This window comes from Columba livia, chromosome 14 (genome assembly GCF_036013475.1).
Source record: "Columba livia isolate bColLiv1 breed racing homer chromosome 14, bColLiv1.pat.W.v2, whole genome shotgun sequence".
Classification (NCBI taxonomy): Eukaryota; Metazoa; Chordata; class Aves; order Columbiformes; family Columbidae; genus Columba; species Columba livia.
The window spans coordinates 17457752-17475760 of record NC_088615.1 but is presented as its reverse complement, the minus strand read 5'-3'; the positions used below and the strand labels follow the sequence as shown (position 1 = coordinate 17475760).

At 52.0% G+C, this 18009-nt stretch overlaps 2 protein-coding genes across 2 annotated transcripts; both read right to left on the bottom strand.

The window, feature by feature from the left end:
- Positions 1-220: 220 nt before the first annotated feature.
- LOC135575447 (protocadherin alpha-2-like) lies at positions 221-14128 on the bottom strand. Its single transcript, XM_065030248.1, has one exon. It carries the CDS (start codon positions 7843-7845, stop codon positions 4939-4941), a length of 2907 nt encoding a protein of 968 aa, XP_064886320.1. The 5' UTR covers positions 7846-14128; the 3' UTR covers positions 221-4938.
- LOC102096854 (protocadherin alpha-6-like) lies at positions 13999-16629 on the bottom strand. The gene has a single exon (XM_065030074.1). It carries the CDS (start codon positions 16627-16629, stop codon positions 13999-14001), a length of 2631 nt encoding a protein of 876 aa, XP_064886146.1.
- Positions 16630-18009: the final 1380 nt, after the last annotated feature.

Sequence of the window (18009 nt, the reverse complement as noted above, 5' to 3'; positions counted from 1 at the left end):
CTATTCTTCCTTCTTTGCCTACTTCTTTTCTCTTTTACCAACGCGATTTCTATATGACTACATCACTCTCGCTGTGAAGAACAGAGATGTCCTCATTCCTCTTCCTCAACACTCCTCATCAACCCTTGCACAGAGTCCCTTGAGTACCAAGGGTGTTGAGGTCCTCAGATAAATTCAGCATAGAGAGATAACATCAGTGCATGCTGGTAATCTGCTGTGCTCTATTTTTCTTTCTTTCTTTCTTTCTTTCTTTCTTTCTTTCTTTCTTTCTTTCTTTCTTTTTCTTTCTTTCTTTCTTTCTTTCTTTCTTCCTTTCTTCCTTTCTTCCTTTCTTCCTTTCTTTCTTCTTTCCTTTCTTTCTTTCTTCCTTTCTTCCTTTCTTCCTTTCTTCCTTTCTTCCTTCCTTTCTTCCTTCCTTTCTTCCTTCCTTTCTTCCTTCCTTTCTTCCTTCCTTCCTTCCTTCCTTCCTTCCTTCCTTCCTTCCTTCCTTTCTTCCTTCCTTCCTTCCTTTCTTCCTTCCTTTCTTTCCTTTCTTTCCTTTCTTTCCTTTCCTTTTCTTTCCTTTTCTTTTCTTTTCTTTTCTTTTCTTTTCTTTTCTTTTCTTTTCTTTTCTTTTCTTTTCTTTTCTTTTCTTTTCTTTTCTTTCCTTTTCTTTCCTTTCCTTTCCTTTTCTTTCCTTTTCTTTCTTTCTTCCTTTCTTTCTTCCTTTCTTTCTTTCTTCCTTCCTTCCTTCCTTCCTTCCTTCCTTCCTTCCTTCCTTCCTTCCTTCCTTTCTTTCTTTCTTTCTTTCTTTCTTCCTTCCTTCCTTCCTTTCTTCCTTCCTTCCTTCCTTCCTTCCTTCCTTCCTTCCTTCCTTCCTTCCTTCCTTCCTTTCTTTCCTTCCTTAATAACCCTTCCTTTCCTTCTTCCCTACTTCCTTTTTTCTTGCATAAATTCCTTCTTTTCCTGCTTTCTTTCTCCTTTCAGCCTTCCATTGCCTTTGGTCCTCTCTTCCTTTTCTTTTTCCTCTTTCCTCCTTCTATTCTTTCTCTTCCGCTTTCTTTCCTTATCTGGCATTCCATATTCTTCCCTCCTATTCTCTTCCGCTTCTGTCTGGGTCTCTTGTTTCCTGCATCTACCTAAAGATTTTCGACATGACTATACCATACTTACTAAAAAGCAGGAAAAGGCCCTTTGGTTAGAGCTCTTATTCCCATTCCTTTACATCTTCCATGCCTCCGGCTGGGGAAGCTCTCTGCTTTCTTCAAGTCTATGCAAGACAGACAGACTGCCCCTTCACCTCTCCTTACCTTCTCTTCTGAAAGAAAACCACTCTCTTTCACCTCCATTCCATTCAATGGCACAGCAAATAACAGAGCAAGTCAATTATGTGGCAGAGGACAGCTCTGCTACATCAGAGCAGGATCACCCTCAGAAACACAAGCCCAAGACCCAAGTACTTGGACATCTGTGCAAAAAGTCTCCGATGAGTCCAAACACTACAAGGGTGTCTTTCATTTGAGAAATCAAACCCATCACAGTTCAGCAGAACAACACTCCATGAAGGATGGAAATGAACAGGGCAAACACAGCTCCCAAGCACCGTTCATGTGTCTCGATGGATGGCTGTTCTTCTGGTCTCATATTCCACATGCAAAATGAAAAGTCAAGCTCTTCCTTTCCTTTTAAGGCAAACATCCATTGCATAAACACAGCAAGAACCTCAGCATCAAGATAATACCATTACATTTTCCCTAAGAACACCCCCTTGACACCCAACATATCTACTCCACAAACACATAGGGGGCTCTCCACCATCTCTGCTTGCTGCCACCAGCTCATGCTGTGCCTGGAAGCAGCAGAAATAGAAACAGAGTGAGCAGTGGTGCTTTGCTGCTCCAAATCCACCAGCATTACAATCCTGGCTACATTCGGTTGATCCAACATGAAGATACCACAACTGAACAGGAACAAAAGTACATCTGTCTCTCTCAAACACACCTTTAAATATCATCGACTTACCTGTAGCATCACTGGTTGCTACTTCAGAATAAGAAACATTTTCAGGACAGGGGAATTGCTTTTAAGTGACTTTTCCCCTTAACTTTTCTGAGGAACCTCCATGGAAAGACGTTAGTCATGTTCTGCAAAAACCTCCAAATCACTGTACAGTGTGCAATCCTCCCTTCTGCACTTCCATCACAGAGGAAAAAGAAGGGAGACCTGAATGCCAAGGACATTCTCTCAATGTCAACCTCATCTCAGGAGAGTGGAGAACCCATCCGCCAGATTGATCCCAAATGGCTCAAAGCTCTGCAACCAGACAGCTGTGAAAATTCTGACATCTCTATCTCACCCACTGTTACAAACACATTGCCAATGTAAGAGAAGGAAAAAACAAAAATGGTGGGGATTTTTGCTGAGAGAATAAAACTAAAGGAACCCATTCTACTGTATTGAAAGGCGAGGTGTGCTAACATGTTGAATACAGAGAGGACTTCTTCCCCTGCCTAGAAAGGAAGATGAGCAGAGAGATGACAAGGAGCGATTTAGGGAAGGCAGACAAAGTGATCCAAATTTCAAAAGCATTGTTTGACCAACAACATACCATATCCAGGAGCAAATTATTAAAGGAGTCTCTGGCAGATGTCTTCACACCACACAAGACCACCACAGAGGACAAAAGAGTGCAAGGATGTGCGGAACTTCTGAAAGTGCTGAGATGATCCCAAGCAAGCAGGGCTGCATCAGGCCTCTTCTCAATGTTTTCTACCGGAATCCTCTATCCCACGCCATGTGAAATCAGATCTCCAGCTAGTGGACATTACCCAGTGACATAGAACATGTCTTACCCAGCATCTCCATTTCCCTCAGGCAACACTCCCCACACACCGTCACCCTCCTCACACATACCCAGGCCCTAGTTGGTGCCACTTGGAGAATCACTGCCACAATACCCAGATCTTGCTCTACCACAATAATGTGCCCCAGCACTAAACCCCAATGTCATCATGACTCAGGCCTTTGCACATCACACTTTCCCTTGTGATCAGCACAAAGAAAATACGGATGGGTGCAAAGGTATTCACTGTCTGGCAGACTCTTCCCAGATGCTTAAACTTCACCCTAAATACTTTGTTACTTCTCAGCAATCTCAGATGGAAACACCATAGACCTGCATGTTAGAGTTCATCTCACAGATTCTGTGATGAGAGTTGTGACAGCTCTGATCCCAGTCTGAACAGATTTTATTATTTCAAAAAAACACACTAAATGTCAAAGTGCAAGTGCACTAACAATATCAACTGGGTGGGAAAATTTGCAGCACAGAAAATCACAGTTGGTCTGCTCTGCAGGGTTTGTAATGTACACGCACATATCAGAACAAGCCATGTGTAAGAGGAAACACCATATCTACCAAGGACAACTGTGCAAGTGCACAAGTAGGGTAAGTCAGTAGCAGAAAGACCACACTCGCCTCCTCATATCCCCCTTAAAATTCCTGCCTGGGGAGAAGAAAGGAACCATCATAGCAAGGGAAATGGCTGCGGAACCTCCCGCAGTTTTGCAGCACTGTGCAAGGATAGCAGACTGAAGCGCTACCCTCCCACAATGCCTTTTCAAAGCTAGATGGAAAAGGTCCAGCAGACACTATTCAGCAGTCTGCATCCCTCTTACCAACACATGCCCTAAGTCAGGCCAGCAGCACAAGGGACCGTCTCTGGTGGGAGATATTCATAACTTCAAAGAAGATTGTAGGCATTTCTATAGCACATCCTATTTCATGAGTTTCCAACACCAGATCCATAGACTCTGGAAGTGAATCTCAGGCAAGAAGACCTTTTGCCAAAACTGCCTCATGCTTTCCTCTAGGCATACTCCGTTCACCACTCTGGAACTTGTGTTCTCAAGACAAGGAGATTATCTCCCATTCGTATCATCCTATGACATGGTCTATGGTCTTCCTGAGGATTTCCAGTTACTTTAAACAAGTCTTCCCTCTGCTCTAGTTCACCATTCATATGAAGACACGACCAGGCCCTACTCAGCTCCCACTGCCATATTCACCTCTGTGACATGCCACAGTTTTATTTCCCAGCTCACTCTGGCTTTTGTAGAGCATTCCCATCAATGACAGCACCATAAAAAACATACAGATATTATCATGTACACAGTGTCTGGCAGACGCTCTGCAACTGACACTTGGTATTTGGGATACGCTTCAGCTATCTCAGATGGAAATGTTTTAGACCTCGGATCAATACTCTTTCTAAAGGTGATATTGGGACAGCTCTAATGGCAACGAGATTTGAATTCACAATGTGAGAGAACAACTCAAATGCTGATGAGCACACCAATACGGTGAATGATATCTACTGTGTAGAAGAGTTGATCTGGGTTTTGTGGCTGAAATGAGAAATTTCAGGGATTTCTAATAGTGTAGCTGCTGATACAAGTATTCAAACAGCATCAAAAATGCCACTGCCCATCACACCGCCTGACAGCCAGGCACGCAAAGCTCACAAGACAGGCAGAGAAGAGGGAAAGAAAAACAAAAACAAAAGCAAACATTTAAAACACGAAGAAAGAAAAGAAATAAAAATGCAAATGTTACTTTCTAACATGTACGTTGGTTTCCATTCTCCCAGCTGAGCACTTTTTGATTCTAACTACTGTAATAACATAGTGGCAAAAAGAAAACAAGAAAAGTCCCTCTTGCTTGCCTAGTCAGTATAAATAGTGCCTGAGGGACTGTAAACTCCATAGCCTGCATGACTTTCAGTCCTTCAGCAAGCTCAGCTGGAAATGCTACACACAAGCAAGCGAGTCTTGAAAGCCCATGTCGTGGTACCTCCCACCACATCCTCCAGTGTTTTTATTTGACAGGAGAACAACTCGCAACCAGCACAGCTGTGCAGCTGTGAACCGCAACTGATTTGGATGCAGCAATACTTTTATTTAGTTCTCACGCCGAGAGGCTCCGGTATGAACTCCAAGGCAGATGAAAACGTCCCATTCACATCCCGCCAAGTGCCCACTGCCCACGAGGCCCAGAGGCTCAAGACGGCTCACACCAAAGGCTGCCCATGGAGTGGGAGAGAGGGATATGGGCGAGAGAGGGAAAAAGGGGTAGAAGGCTAACAGGGAGTCAAGGAAGGGGTGAGAGGTGAGGCAGGGAGGGCCACTGACCGTGTCCAGGAGAGCGGGCGGCTCCGGCTGCGCCTCCTTCGCCGCGGGGCCGGGCGGCGGCGGGAAGCTGGGGCTGAAAACCATCAGGTCGCTCTTGCCCGCGCCGTCCGCCACGCACAGGCTCCGGCTCTGGCGCTGCGAGTACGACCAGCTCCCCACTTCGCTGGCGCACACCAGCGTCGCCGGCCCGGGCCCCGACAGTACGCCCGCCCGCGGCGCCCACCGCGACGCCCCGTACAGCACCACCGCCAGCAGGAACAGGCTCGACACCGCGCAGATGGCCACCACCAGCCACATGTTCGTCGTCGCCGCTGCTCCTGTCGCTGCCGCGCCACCCTGTGCCGGACGCAGCCCCGCCCCGGATGACGACGACGAGCCCGCGGCCGCAAGCACCGCCTCGGAGCCCTCCACCAGCGACACGCTGAGCGTGGCCGTGGCCGAGCGCGCCGGCTCCCCGTGGTCCCGCACCACGATCACCAGCCTCTGTCGCGGGCCGTCCGCCTCTTCCAGCGCCCGCGCCGTGCTCACCTCGCCGCTGTACAGCCCCACGCGAAACGGGCCCTTCCCCCGAGGCTCCCACAGCTCGTAGCGCAGCCACGCGTTGTAGCCCGAGTCCGCGTCCACCGCGCGGATCTTCGCCACCACCTGCCCCGCCGGCGCCCCCCACGCAGCCCACGCCCACAGTGCCCCCGAGACCGACACTGACGCCGCCTCACTCGACACCCCGGGCCCCGGCCCGCCGCTTCCAGCCGGCAGCAGCACCGGCGCGTTGTCGTTCTCGTCCACCACGAACAGCTGCACCGTGGCATTGCCGCACAGCGGCGGCTCCCCCGCGTCCACCGCCCGCACCTCGAACTGCAGCACCTGCACCTCCTCGTAGTCCAACGGCTGCAGCGCCCACAGACGCCCGCTCTCCGCGTCCACCGACACGTAGCTCGACGCCGGACGCCACTCCCCGCCCGCCGACGCGACACCGCCCACGACGCCCTCCCACACCGAGTACCGCACGCGCCCGTTGTCCGCCTCGTCCGGGTCCCGCGCCCACAGACGCGCCAGCTCCGCGCCCGCCGCGTTGTTCTCCCGCGCCAGCACCGTGTACACGGCCTGCGCGAACGCCGGCGCGTTGTCGTTCACGTCCGACACCGGCACCCGCACCCCGCGACGGCCGCGCAGCGACGGCGACCCGCCGTCCTCCGCCCGCACCTCCACCTCGTACTCCGACACCCGCTCCCGGTCCAGCGCCTCCCGCAGCACCAGCGAGTACGACCCCGCGAACGTCGACACCAGCCCGAACGGCGCCGCCGGCCACACCGCGCAGCGCACACGACCGTTCGCCCCCGAGTCCCGGTCCGACACGCTCAGCAGCGCCACCACCGTCCCCACCGACGCGTCCTCCGGCACCGGCACCGACAGCGACGTCACCCACACCTCGGGCGCGTTGTCGTTCACGTCCAGCACCTCCAGCTCCACGCTGCAGTGACCCGACAGCGGCGGCGTCCCTTTGTCTCTCGCTTCAATACGAAAATCATATATACTGACTTCTTCAAAGTCCAGAGAGCCCGTGAGACGGATTTCTCCCGTCTTCGGATTTACAGCGATCACATCGCTTCCACTCCGGGGAATGAAGTTGGTTGCCGTGTAAGTCACCTCACTGTTAATTCCTTCGTCCGGATCCGTGGCATTCAGCAGTGCCACAAGCGTCCCCTCTACAGCGTTCTCCGGCAGTTGCACTTTATACACAGACTGGTTGAACTGGGGCGCGTTGTCGTTCGCGTCCAGCACCGAGATCACCAGCTCCATCGTGCCCGTCAGAGACGGCCGGCCACCATCACTCGCCGTCAGCACCAAATGGTGCACAGGCAGCGTCTCGCGGTCCAGCGCTTTCGTTAAAACAAGATCTGGTACAATATTTCGTTCATTCGATTTTTGTAAATCCAGACGGAAATGTTCGGTGGGGCTGAGTGTGTAAGAGAGCTGCGCGTTGGTTCCGACATCTGCATCCGACGCGCCCTCCAAAGGGAACCGAGACCCTGGCAGTGTCGTGAATTCCGCGATGCTGAGGATTTTCCGGGCGGCGGGGAAGAGCGGGGCGTTGTCGTTGATGTCCGTGACCTCCAGCTCCACGTGGAACACGCGCAGCGGCCGCTCCACCAGCACCTCCAGGCGCAGGGCGCACGGCGCGCTCTTCCCGCACAGCTCCTCCCGGTCCAGCCACGAGCTCACCACCAGCGCCCCGCTCGCCCCGCTCACCTCCACGCTCGCCCGCCGGCCCTGCGACACCAGCCGCAGCCGCCGCGCCTCCGCCTCGCCCGCCTCCAGGCCCAGGTCCTGCGACAGACGCCCCACCACCGTCCCGGCCTTGGCTTCCTCCGGCACTGAGTACCGCACCTGCCCGCCGACCAGCGCCCAGGCCGCCTGCAGCACCAGCACCCGCAACACGGACCCCCACCACACGCACATCGCTGCTGCTGCTGCTGCCGCCACCCTCCCGGGCCCCGCACGGCTCCCCGCCGCCTCCCGGACGCACCGGCTCTCCTGCCCGCCCCGCGCCGCCCCCCCGCGCTCACAGCCGGGCTCTCCGCCGCACCGGGGCGGAGCTGCCGAGCCGCTCGGCCGCCGTTTCTGAGCCTGCAGCGACACCGTGTGCTGCTCCGCCGCCGCGCACGCTCCCATCATCGCCTCTGCGCTGCTCAACTCTTTTCTCGCCTCCTCCTTCCTTTCTCCTTTCCTTTATTTCTTTATTATTTTCCTCTATATTTCTTTCTTCCTCTCTTGATCGTTCTTCGCTTCCATACACTTTCTTGTATTTTTCTCCTTTCTTTCTTTCCTTCTTTCTTTCCTTCTTCATTTATCTTGCCCCTTTTTTTCTTTTTCATCAGTCTGTTCTTTATTTTGTTCCTTCTCTTTCTTCTTATATTCGTTGTTGGTCTGCCGTGACCGGTGCTTTACTCCTCTATCGCTTATCTTTCCTTTCTTCTCTCATCTTTTTTTCCCAGCCACGCAGCTCGCCACCCCCCTCCGGCGCCGCTGTGGAAACCGTCAAAGACGGAGCCATCAGCTCCAGGGCGCGGCACCCTAACAAAGGCGCAGGTCGTTAGGGACCAGCTCCGTCCAGCATGTAGAAGTAAGATTGTTGCATTCTTGTAATCTTCTGATCTTTCTCTTTTTCTCTTTCTCTTTCTCTTTCTCTTTCTCTTTCTCTTTCTCTTTCTCTTTCTCTTTCTCTTTCTCTTTCTCTTTCTCTTTCTCTTTCTCTTTCTCTTTCTCTTTCTCTCTCTCTCTCTCTCTTTCTCTCTTTCTCTCTTTCTCTCTTTCTCTCTTTCTCTCTCTCTTCTTTCCCTCCTTCCTTCCTCCCTTCCTTCCTTCTTGTTATCATGTTCCTTCCTTAATTACTTCCTTGAACTTTCTGTCCCTTCTTTCCTTCCTGCTTGCTTTCTCCTTGCATACGATCCTTCCTTTGTGTCCTGGATTCAACTGGAATATAGATAATCTTCATTGGAACCTGGGAAGGGACACGGCCAGGACAGCTGACCCAAACTAGCCAAAGGGAGATTCGATACCATAGAACGTCATGACCCATATATAACTTGGGGAGCTGCCTGGTGGAGAGAATCGCTGCTTGGGTGATCACTGCTCAAGAGTGGGCTGGACGTTGGTTTTCTGGAGGGTAAGCGATTGCAGTGTGTATCCCTCGTTTTCTATATTTTTTATTGTTATTATTTATATCTTCTTTTGCTGTTCTGTAATAACGTTTGTTTGCTTGTTTTTTTCCCAAAACCACAAGTTTTCCATTTTGCATCCTGATTCTGCTCCCCATCCCACTGGGGAGGCAGGGGAGGAGTGAGCGTGCAGCCATGTGCTCCTAGTTGCTGGCTGGGGCTAAACCACAACACTTTTCTTCTTCCTTTCTTTTACTTTCTCACCTCATTTCTCTTTCTTTCTTCCCATTTTCTATCGCTCCCTTATGTGTTTTGTTTTTTCCTTTTTCACTCTTAGCAATATATTTTTACACGTCTACAACGCCCTTGGCATCAAGAACAGACATGTCCTTTGAAAAGAGCTCCCATTCCTCTTCCTGAAAGTATTCAATCCCTCCATACAGTGAACAAACTTCCTCCAGTCCTCTGGTCTATATAAGACAGACAGACAGACTGGCTCTGCACCTCCTGTTCCTCCTCTTCTGGTAGAAGACCACACCCTTCAGCTTCCAGTCCTCTCAAGGACCCAGCAAATAGCACAGCAAGGCAATCATGTCACAAAGAACGGCTTTGCTACATCAGAACAGAAACCACCACCCTCAGAAACACAAGTCCAAGTCCCCACGTACTTGGATCTCCATGCAACAGGCCATAGTGCATCTAAACAACACAGGGAGTCTTTCATTTGGGAAATGACACCTCCCACAGCTCAGGACTCCAAACCTCCAAGGCAGCTGAAAAAGCACAGGGCGACCACAGCTCCCAAGCACTCTTCATATACTTCGACGAAGAGCTATTCTTTCCACCTGCAAACTGAATGTCAAGCTCTTGCTTCCTCTTGCACACAGGCATGCGTGGCTGGAAGGGCACAGAAACAACCCCAGTAGGCAGAGGCACTAGACCTTAGAGAATACTTCTCCTTCATTAGCATGAAACACACATCACAAAGCCAAACAAAAGCCACTAAGGGAAGACTGAGACATTTTGGATGAAAATATCACATGGATGCTCAACACATCCACTGAGAAATGCATTGGGTTTCCTTCCCCATCTGTTTTTCTGCCACCAGCTCACAATATTTCTTGAAGCAGCAGGAAAGGAGGCAGTGGTGCTTTGCTGCTGCAAACCTACAGGTATTATGATCCAGGAAACATTCCATCAATCCAACATGAAGATACCACACCAAAACAGGCAGAAAAGTACATCTGTCTATCAAACACAGCCTCTTTAGTTATGAGTGACTTACCTGTAGCATCACTGTTTCCCTCTTCAGAATAAGAAACATTGTCAGGAGAGGAGAACTGGTTCTAATGGACCTTTTTCCCTTGCCATTACCAGCAATTTCTGGTGAAAATGGACAAAAAAACCCCACCACCACTCTCATTCTCCAAAAGCTGTGAAATCACTGAACATAGCATGCCCTTATCCCTTCTATCACCAGGGAAGCAGGAGGGACACCTGAAACCCAAGTACATTCTGCCAAAGTCAATCTCAGCTCAACAGAGTGGAAACACCATCTCTTGCACTGATGGCCAACTGCCCAAATGTCTCCAACCTGGCAGCTGCTAAAATTCTGCAGTCTACATCTCATCCCATTTTAGCAACACATTGCCACTGAGCAGGAAGAAAGAAAAACAACACGAGGATAGGGAGTTTCGGTAAGAGAAGAGAACCAGTGGATCCCATCCCATTGTATTGAAACATAAAGTCTGCTGACATTTTGAATATGGAGAGCACTTCTTCCCCTGCCTAGGAAGACTAAGAGCACAAACAAAGAGAGATTCAGTGAAGGCTGGCAGTATGATCTAAATTCGTACAAGCTTCTCTTTGAGCAACAGTGTTCCACTTCAAACATGAGTGATTACAGGCATGTCGGATGACTTAACAAGCAGTAATATCATGAAGAACAACAGCACTCAAACATATGCAGAACTTCTGGACGTCCTACGAGGACCATGGGAACATAGTAGTGTGTGCTGGCACTCTTCTCAAGGTTTCCTATGGGCATCCTCTATCCTGTGCCCTGGGAAATGGGATCCCCAGCTAAGCAGACATCCAGTCTTTACCTAATAACACAGACTGTGTTCTACTCAGCTTCTCCATTTCTCTCAGGGAACACTCTTGCCCACTCAGAGTCAACCTTCCAGTGACACATGCCCATTTCGTAGCATCACTGCCACAATACCCAGACCTTGCTGCACCACAAGAACCTCCTCCAGCTCTAATCCCTGCGCTGCATGTGACCCAGGCCTCTGCACATCCCCACCTCTCATGACTGGCACAAAGAACATATGGATGGATGCAAAGGCACTCACTGCCTGGCAGACTCTTCTCAGGTGCTTGAACTTCACCCTAAATACTTTGTGCTTTCTCAGCAATTACAGGTGGAAACACCACAGAGGTGCATGCTAGAGCTCCTCTTAAAGATTCTGTGATTAGAGCTGTGACAGCTCTGATCACAGTCCACATGGATTTTATGCTTTGAGAGAATGACACCAAATGTGCAAGTGCAAGCACACTCACAGTGTCATCCACATGGGAGAACTTTCACAATAGAAAACCAGAGCTGGGCTGCTGTGCAGGGTTGGGCATATACGTGCATGTATCTGAATGAGTTACTAGTGACAAGAAGACACGCCATCTCTGCTAAGGTCAACTGTGGAAGCACACAAGTAGGGGAAGTTGAGTGCCCAAAGGTCTCATCCTCCTCCTTACAAATCCTGCCTGAGGAGGATCAAGGAACCATCATGGCAACATCAACAGCTGTGGAAGATCCTGTAGATGCCCACCATTACAAAAGCAGAACAGCTTTAAGCTGCTTGGATGCTTTGTGCCTTTTCAGCATTTTCATATAGGAATCAAGTTCTTAAAGATTATGTGACTAGAGCTGTGACAGCTCAGATCCCAGTCCACACAGACCTTATTCTGTGATGAAACCAAACCAATTGCTGAAGTGCAAGATATTTCACAATTTCATCTAGATGGGAAAATTCGTACTATAGAAAACCAGAGCTGAGCTGTCCAGGATTTGGCCTGTACATGCACATGTCAGAATGAGCCATGTGTGACAACAGGACACACGATCTCTACCAATGCTGACTGTATTAGTGCACAAGTAAGGGAAGTCGAACACACAAAGGCTCCTCGTATAGCCTTAAAAATCCTGCCTGAGGCAACATCAGCTGCTGTGGAAACTGCTCTAGATGCCCACCGCTACACAAGGACAGCAGATCAAAGCATTACCCTCCCACAATGCCTTTCCTGAAACAGCAGTGAAAATGTTCATCAGAGAGTATTCAGCAGCTTGCATCTCACCAAGTCCTTGCCAACATGTTGCCTACATCAGGCAGGCAGCAGCACAAGGAACTGTCTCTGGTGTAGGAAATTCCTAACCTCAAACACATTGTGGGCATTTCAATACCATGTAACCATCTCAGGATCCAGAAGGCCTCAAACTTCAGTCTCTTGGGATCCTGAGAAGTGATCCTGGGTAAGAACATTCCACACCCATGCTGCCTCACGCCGTAGGCTTCCTCCATTATATGCATCCTTAAGACAAGCAATTCATGTCCCATTCTTGTCTTATGGCATGGCTCATGGTCTTCCCAAGGATTTCCCGTTGCCGCAGACAAGTCTTCCCACCGCTTTTTCTGTCCTTCACATCATGTAATGGCCAGGCCCTACTCAGTGCTGCAGCCGCATTCACCTCTGCAACATGCCGCAGTTTTCTTTCCCACATCAAAGCTCAGTCTTTTGCAGCCCATTCCCATTCACAAGGGCATGATAAAAAAAATAACAAAACAGACAGTATCATACACATGGTGGCCCACTGAATCACTGCTGACCTGTCCTGTTTGGCAATGTTTCAGCTGTCTCAGATGGAAATGTAGCAGACTTGGGAGCAATACTCTTTCCAAAGGTGATGTCAGGATAGCTCTAAATAGCAATGGGCATTGATTTCATGCAGTGAGAGAATAATCCAAACGTTGAGAAGCACAGAATGATAATAGATTACACGAACTGTGTAGGACAATCTGATCTGGGATTTTTGGGGAGGTGTAGATCTTCAGTACTGGATTTTCTGTTGTTGCTTTGTCTATCTTTTCAGAAAAGATTTTCTGAGCTTTTCAAATGGTGTGGCCATTGATACAAATATTGAACAAACGCCAAAACAGGCCAATGTACTTCACGCTACTTCCCTGGTCAGGAACATAAATCCACAACTTAGGGGATAGGGTGAACAGAACAAAAATTCCCTTTTTCTAACACTTACCATGGGCCACACTCTTCTACCTGAACACTTTGTGCTAATAAGAAGAGTAACAACATAGTTGGAAAAAACACCACAGAACAAAGCTTCTTCCCTACTTCCTTCATGACTCTGCTGAGAGAACCAAAATGGACATTTTTTTCTCTTTACACCTCTAATGGCAATGAGCTTTGAATTCATGATGTGAGAGAACAACTCAAATGCTGATGAGAACATCAACGCAGCAACTGATATCTACTGTGCAGGGTGAATTTGATTGGGTTTTTTGTTGCTGAAATGAGAAACTCCCAGGATTTGTAAGAGTATGGTTGCTGATACAAATATTCAAACGGCATCAAAAAAGACCACAGCCCATCACACCACCTGTCCAGCCAGGAACACAAAGCTCACAAAATGTGCAGAGAAAAGGGAAGGAAAAACGAAGAAGAAAGAAAAAGCAAATGCCACTTCCTAATATCTACCTTGGGTTTTGTTCCTCTGCCTCAGCACTTTATGCTTCTAACTACTGTAACAACAGTGGCTAACAGAAAACAAGAAAAGTCCCTCTTGTCTGCGTAGTCAGCAAGAGTGATAAAGCTGTAAATAGTGCCTGAAGGACTGTCACCACGACAGACTGAGTGACTTGCACTCTGTCAGCAGCTCCGGTGGAGATGCTACACACCAGCAAGCAAAGAGCCTCTCGAAAGCTCATAGCGTGGAACCTCTAATCGCAATCCGCAGTGATCTTTTTCGACGACCAAACGTTGCAGAATGTAACTGCTGCTAGATGCGGCAACACCTTTCTTTAGTTCTCCTCCACAGCAAGAGTCAAGAGGTCCCGGCAAGGACGCCAAGAATGAAGCAAAGGTCCCGTTCACATTCTTAAGCACCGCCAAGCGCCAACGGATACCAGGAGCTCAGCCCGACTCCCACCAATGCCCAGGGACCGGGAGAGATAATACACAGGTGGGGAGAGCGGGGAAGAGATGTCGGGGAAGGGGCAACAGTTGAAGAGAGAGAGCCACTGACCGTGTCCAGGAGAGCGGGAGGCTCCGGCTGCGTCTCCTTCGCCGCGGGGCCGGGCGGCGGCGGAAAGTTGGGGCTGAAAACCATCAGGTCGCTCTTGCCCGCGCCGTCCGCCACGCACAGGCTCCGGCTCTGGCGCTGCGAGTACGACCAGCTCCCCACTTCGCTGGCGCACACCAGCGTCGCCGGCCCGGGCCCCGACAGCACGCCCGCCCGCGGCGCCCACCGCGACGCCCCGTACAGCACCACCGCCAGCAGGAACAGGCTCGACACCGCGCAGATGGCCACCACCAGCCACACGTTCGTCGACGCCGCCGCTCCTGTCGCTGCCGCGCCACCCTCCGCCGGACGCAGTCCCGCACGAAGCACCGCCCCTGATGACGACGACGAGCCCGCGGCCGCCAGCGCCGCCTCGGTGCCCTCCACCAGCGACACGCTCAGCGTGGCCGTGGCCGAGCGCGCCGGCTCCCCGTGGTCCCGCACCACGATCACCAGCCTCTGCCGCGGGCCGTCCGCCTCCTCCAGCGCCCGCGCCGTGCTCACCTCGCCGCTGTACAGCCCCACGCGGAACGGGCCCTTCCCCCGCGGCTCCCACAGCTCGTAGCGCAGCCACGCGTTGTAGCCCGAGTCCGCGTCCACCGCGCGGATCTTCGCCACCACCTGCCCCGCCGGCGCCCCCCACGATGCCCACGCCCACAGCTCCCCCGAGACCGAGTCTGGTCCCGACGCTGACTCGCCCGACACCCCGGGCACCGGCCCGCCGCTTCCAGCCGGCAGCAGCGCCGGTGCGTTGTCATTCTCATCCACCACGAACAGCTGCACCGTGGCGTTGCCGCACAGCGGCGGCTCCCCCGCGTCCACCGCCCGCACCTCGAACTGCAGCACCTGCACCTCCTCGTAGTCCAACGGCTGCAGCGCCCACAGACGCCCGCTCTCCGCGTCCACCGACACGTAGCTCGACGCCGGACGCCACCCCCCGCCCGCCGACGCGACACCGCCCACGCCGCCCTCCCACACCGAGTACCGCACGCGCCCGTTGTCCGCCTCATCCGGGTCCCGCGCCCACAGACGCGCCAGCTCCGCGCCCGCCGCGTTGTTCTCCCGCGCCAGCACCGTGTACACGGCCTGCGCGAACGCCGGCGCGTTGTCGTTCACGTCCGACACCGGCACCCGCACCCCGCGACGGCCGCGCAGCGACGGCGACCCGCCGTCCTCCGCCCACACCTCCACCTCGTACTCCGACACCCGCTCCCGGTCCAGCGCCTCCCGCAGCACCAGCGAGTACGACCCCGCGAACGTCGACACCAGCCCGAACGGCGCCGCCGGCCACACCGCGCAGCGCACACGACCGTTCGCCCCCGAGTCCCGGTCCGACACGCTCAGCAGCGCCACCACCGTCCCCACCGACGCGTCCTCCGGCACCGGCACCGACAGCGACGTCACCCACACCTCCGGCGCGTTGTCGTTCACGTCCAGCACCTCCACCAACAGCTTGCAATGTCCCGACAGTGGTGGATTTCCCTGATCTGTCGCATCCACTTGAAGCCGATAGAGACCAACATCCTCAAAGTCCAATTCACCCCTAAGACGGATCTCCCCGCTGTTTCTGTCGATCCCGAAAACGTCTCTTCCATCCTGAGGGAACAATTGCTGGAGAAAATACGATATATTCTTGTTCGTTCCCTCATCCAAATCCGTGGCGTTTAGTCTGATCACTAAAGTACCGCGCTCTGTATTTTCCAGCAGCTGCACTTTATACACTGACTGGTTGAACTGCGGTGCGTTGTCGTTTGCGTCCAGCACCGAGATCACCAGCTCCATCGTGCCCGTCAGAGACGGCCGGCCCCCGTCACTCGCCATCAGCACCAGCCGGTGCACAGGCAGCGTCTCGCGGTCCAGCAGTTTCGTGAGCACCAGAAATAAGGACTCGCTGTCCTCCTCCGTTTTCTGGAAATCCAGAGAGAAGTGTTCAGTGGGACTGAGTACATAGGAGAGCTGCGCGTTGGCTCCGACATCTGCATCTGACGCACCCTCCAGAGGGAACCGAGACCCGGGAGGTAAGTTCTCCGGTAAACTGAGGTTTTTCCGGGCTGCGGGGAAGAGCGGGGCGTTGTCGTTGATGTCCGTGACCTCCAGCTCCACGTGGAACACGCGCAGCGGCCGCTCCACCAGCACCTCCAGGCGCAGGGCGCACGGCGCGCTCTTCCCGCACAGCTCCTCCCGGTCCAGCCGCGAGCTCACCACCAGCGCCCCGCTCACCTCCACGCTCGCCCGCCGGCCCTGCGACACCAGCCGCAGCCGCCGCGCCTCCGCCTCGCCCGCCTCCAGGCCCAGGTCCTGCGCCAGTCGCCCCACCACCGTCCCGGCCTTGGCTTCCTCCGGCACCGAGTACCGCACCTGCCCGCCGACCAGCGCCCAGGCCGCCTGCAGCACCAGCACCCGCAACACGGGCTCCCAGCGCTGCCGCGCTGGTCCACAAACGGCCATCGCAGTCACCGATTCCTTTTTTTCCCCACCGCGTTGTTATGTATCGTTCTATGGAAATGATTTTAGCTTTCCACTGTACAGCAATCCTTTCTCAGTGGCTTGACATCCTCTGCTGCTCGTTTTCTTATCTGCGTTCTTTTTTTCTGCGCCCCGGAAGGTCTTTCCCCGCCCTCCCCCTTCTTTTATCACACGTTTTTTAGGTCAGAGCGACATCATGTGGCACTCTGTACGAACTGCCTGTCTCGGTTCTCTATATATCATCGTGCTTTACTTCATCTTTGCCGTTTTCCATTCCGTGCACTTCAGTTCTTTCTTTCTTTGTTGCCTGATACTTGTGCCCAACATTTTCGTTGCATTGATTTAGGAGAGGTTCATATGATTGTCCCCAGCGTCTTCGTAGAGTACCCTTCTGCCATTTTTTTCTGAAACAATATTTTTCTCTAATTACAATGATTTCGAGGCCTGAATTTTGTTATTCGGTTAAAGCAAGCAGAAAAATCCCATTGAAATTTTAATTCTTCTCCGATACGGTTTATTTTCTTTTGGACTGGTGTTTGTTGCCCCCTCTACTCATAGATTTCTAGCACCTGTCATCAGTTCAAGTGGCCGAAAGCTAATCAGTAAAACTTGTTCTCTTAGTGATATGCTCTTAATCGAAAAATATGTTCAATATAATGGGACAGGTGACAAGATGACCTTGATCGGGGTTCCTGTATTAGAAACCCTGCGGTTTAATTGAAGTGTCTCCTAAAATATGTCTGTTCCACACGCAGTTATTTACACTTCTTAAAATAAATAAATAAAAATCTGGACGTGTTTTGTAACCAAGTGTTCCCCTGCCCTATTCCCAGCATCCCTGAGAAAACAGCGGGATCAAATGGTTCGGCAGTAACTCCTTCACAGGAGATACTCCCCGCTACCCATCAGCTTTTCTGACAGCCCAAGCGATTACGCTGCTCAGTGGAAAGCGGACGCAGAAGGAGAACAGAGTCTGAGACGCAGGTTACTTCACATTTCCCTCTACTCGGAGCCGAGGAGGACACGGGAGGGTTGAGCTGAAAGGAGCCGCAGCCAACACGCGTGGTGACTCCCGTCCGTTGGGAGGAAACAGAAAAGCAGTGTCTTGGACGAGATCCTTCCTTTAAATGAAACACTGCTCAGATTTTCTGCTCTCTGTGCTCTTCATTCCTGCCCGCCTTCTGCCGGAGGCTCGCCTGTGTCTTAAGGCACCGCCATAAATGTTACTACGCCGGATGCGTGGCTGTGGAAGGATTTATGACCACTATTTGAAGCTTTAGGGCAAAAATCCACCTCCTGCCCACACAGATCTCGTCCGCCTCCGCTCGCATTCACCACCAACCTGTCCCGGTCCCCCCCCGA

Excerpts from the sequence above, each read along its gene's own strand:
- LOC135575447 (XM_065030248.1), bottom strand. The coding sequence starts at position 7,845 with ATGATGGGAGCGTGCGCGGCGGCGGAGCAGCACACGGTGTCGCTGCAG.
- LOC102096854 (XM_065030074.1), bottom strand. The coding sequence starts at position 16,629 with ATGGCCGTTTGTGGACCAGCGCGGCAGCGCTGGGAGCCCGTGTTGCGG.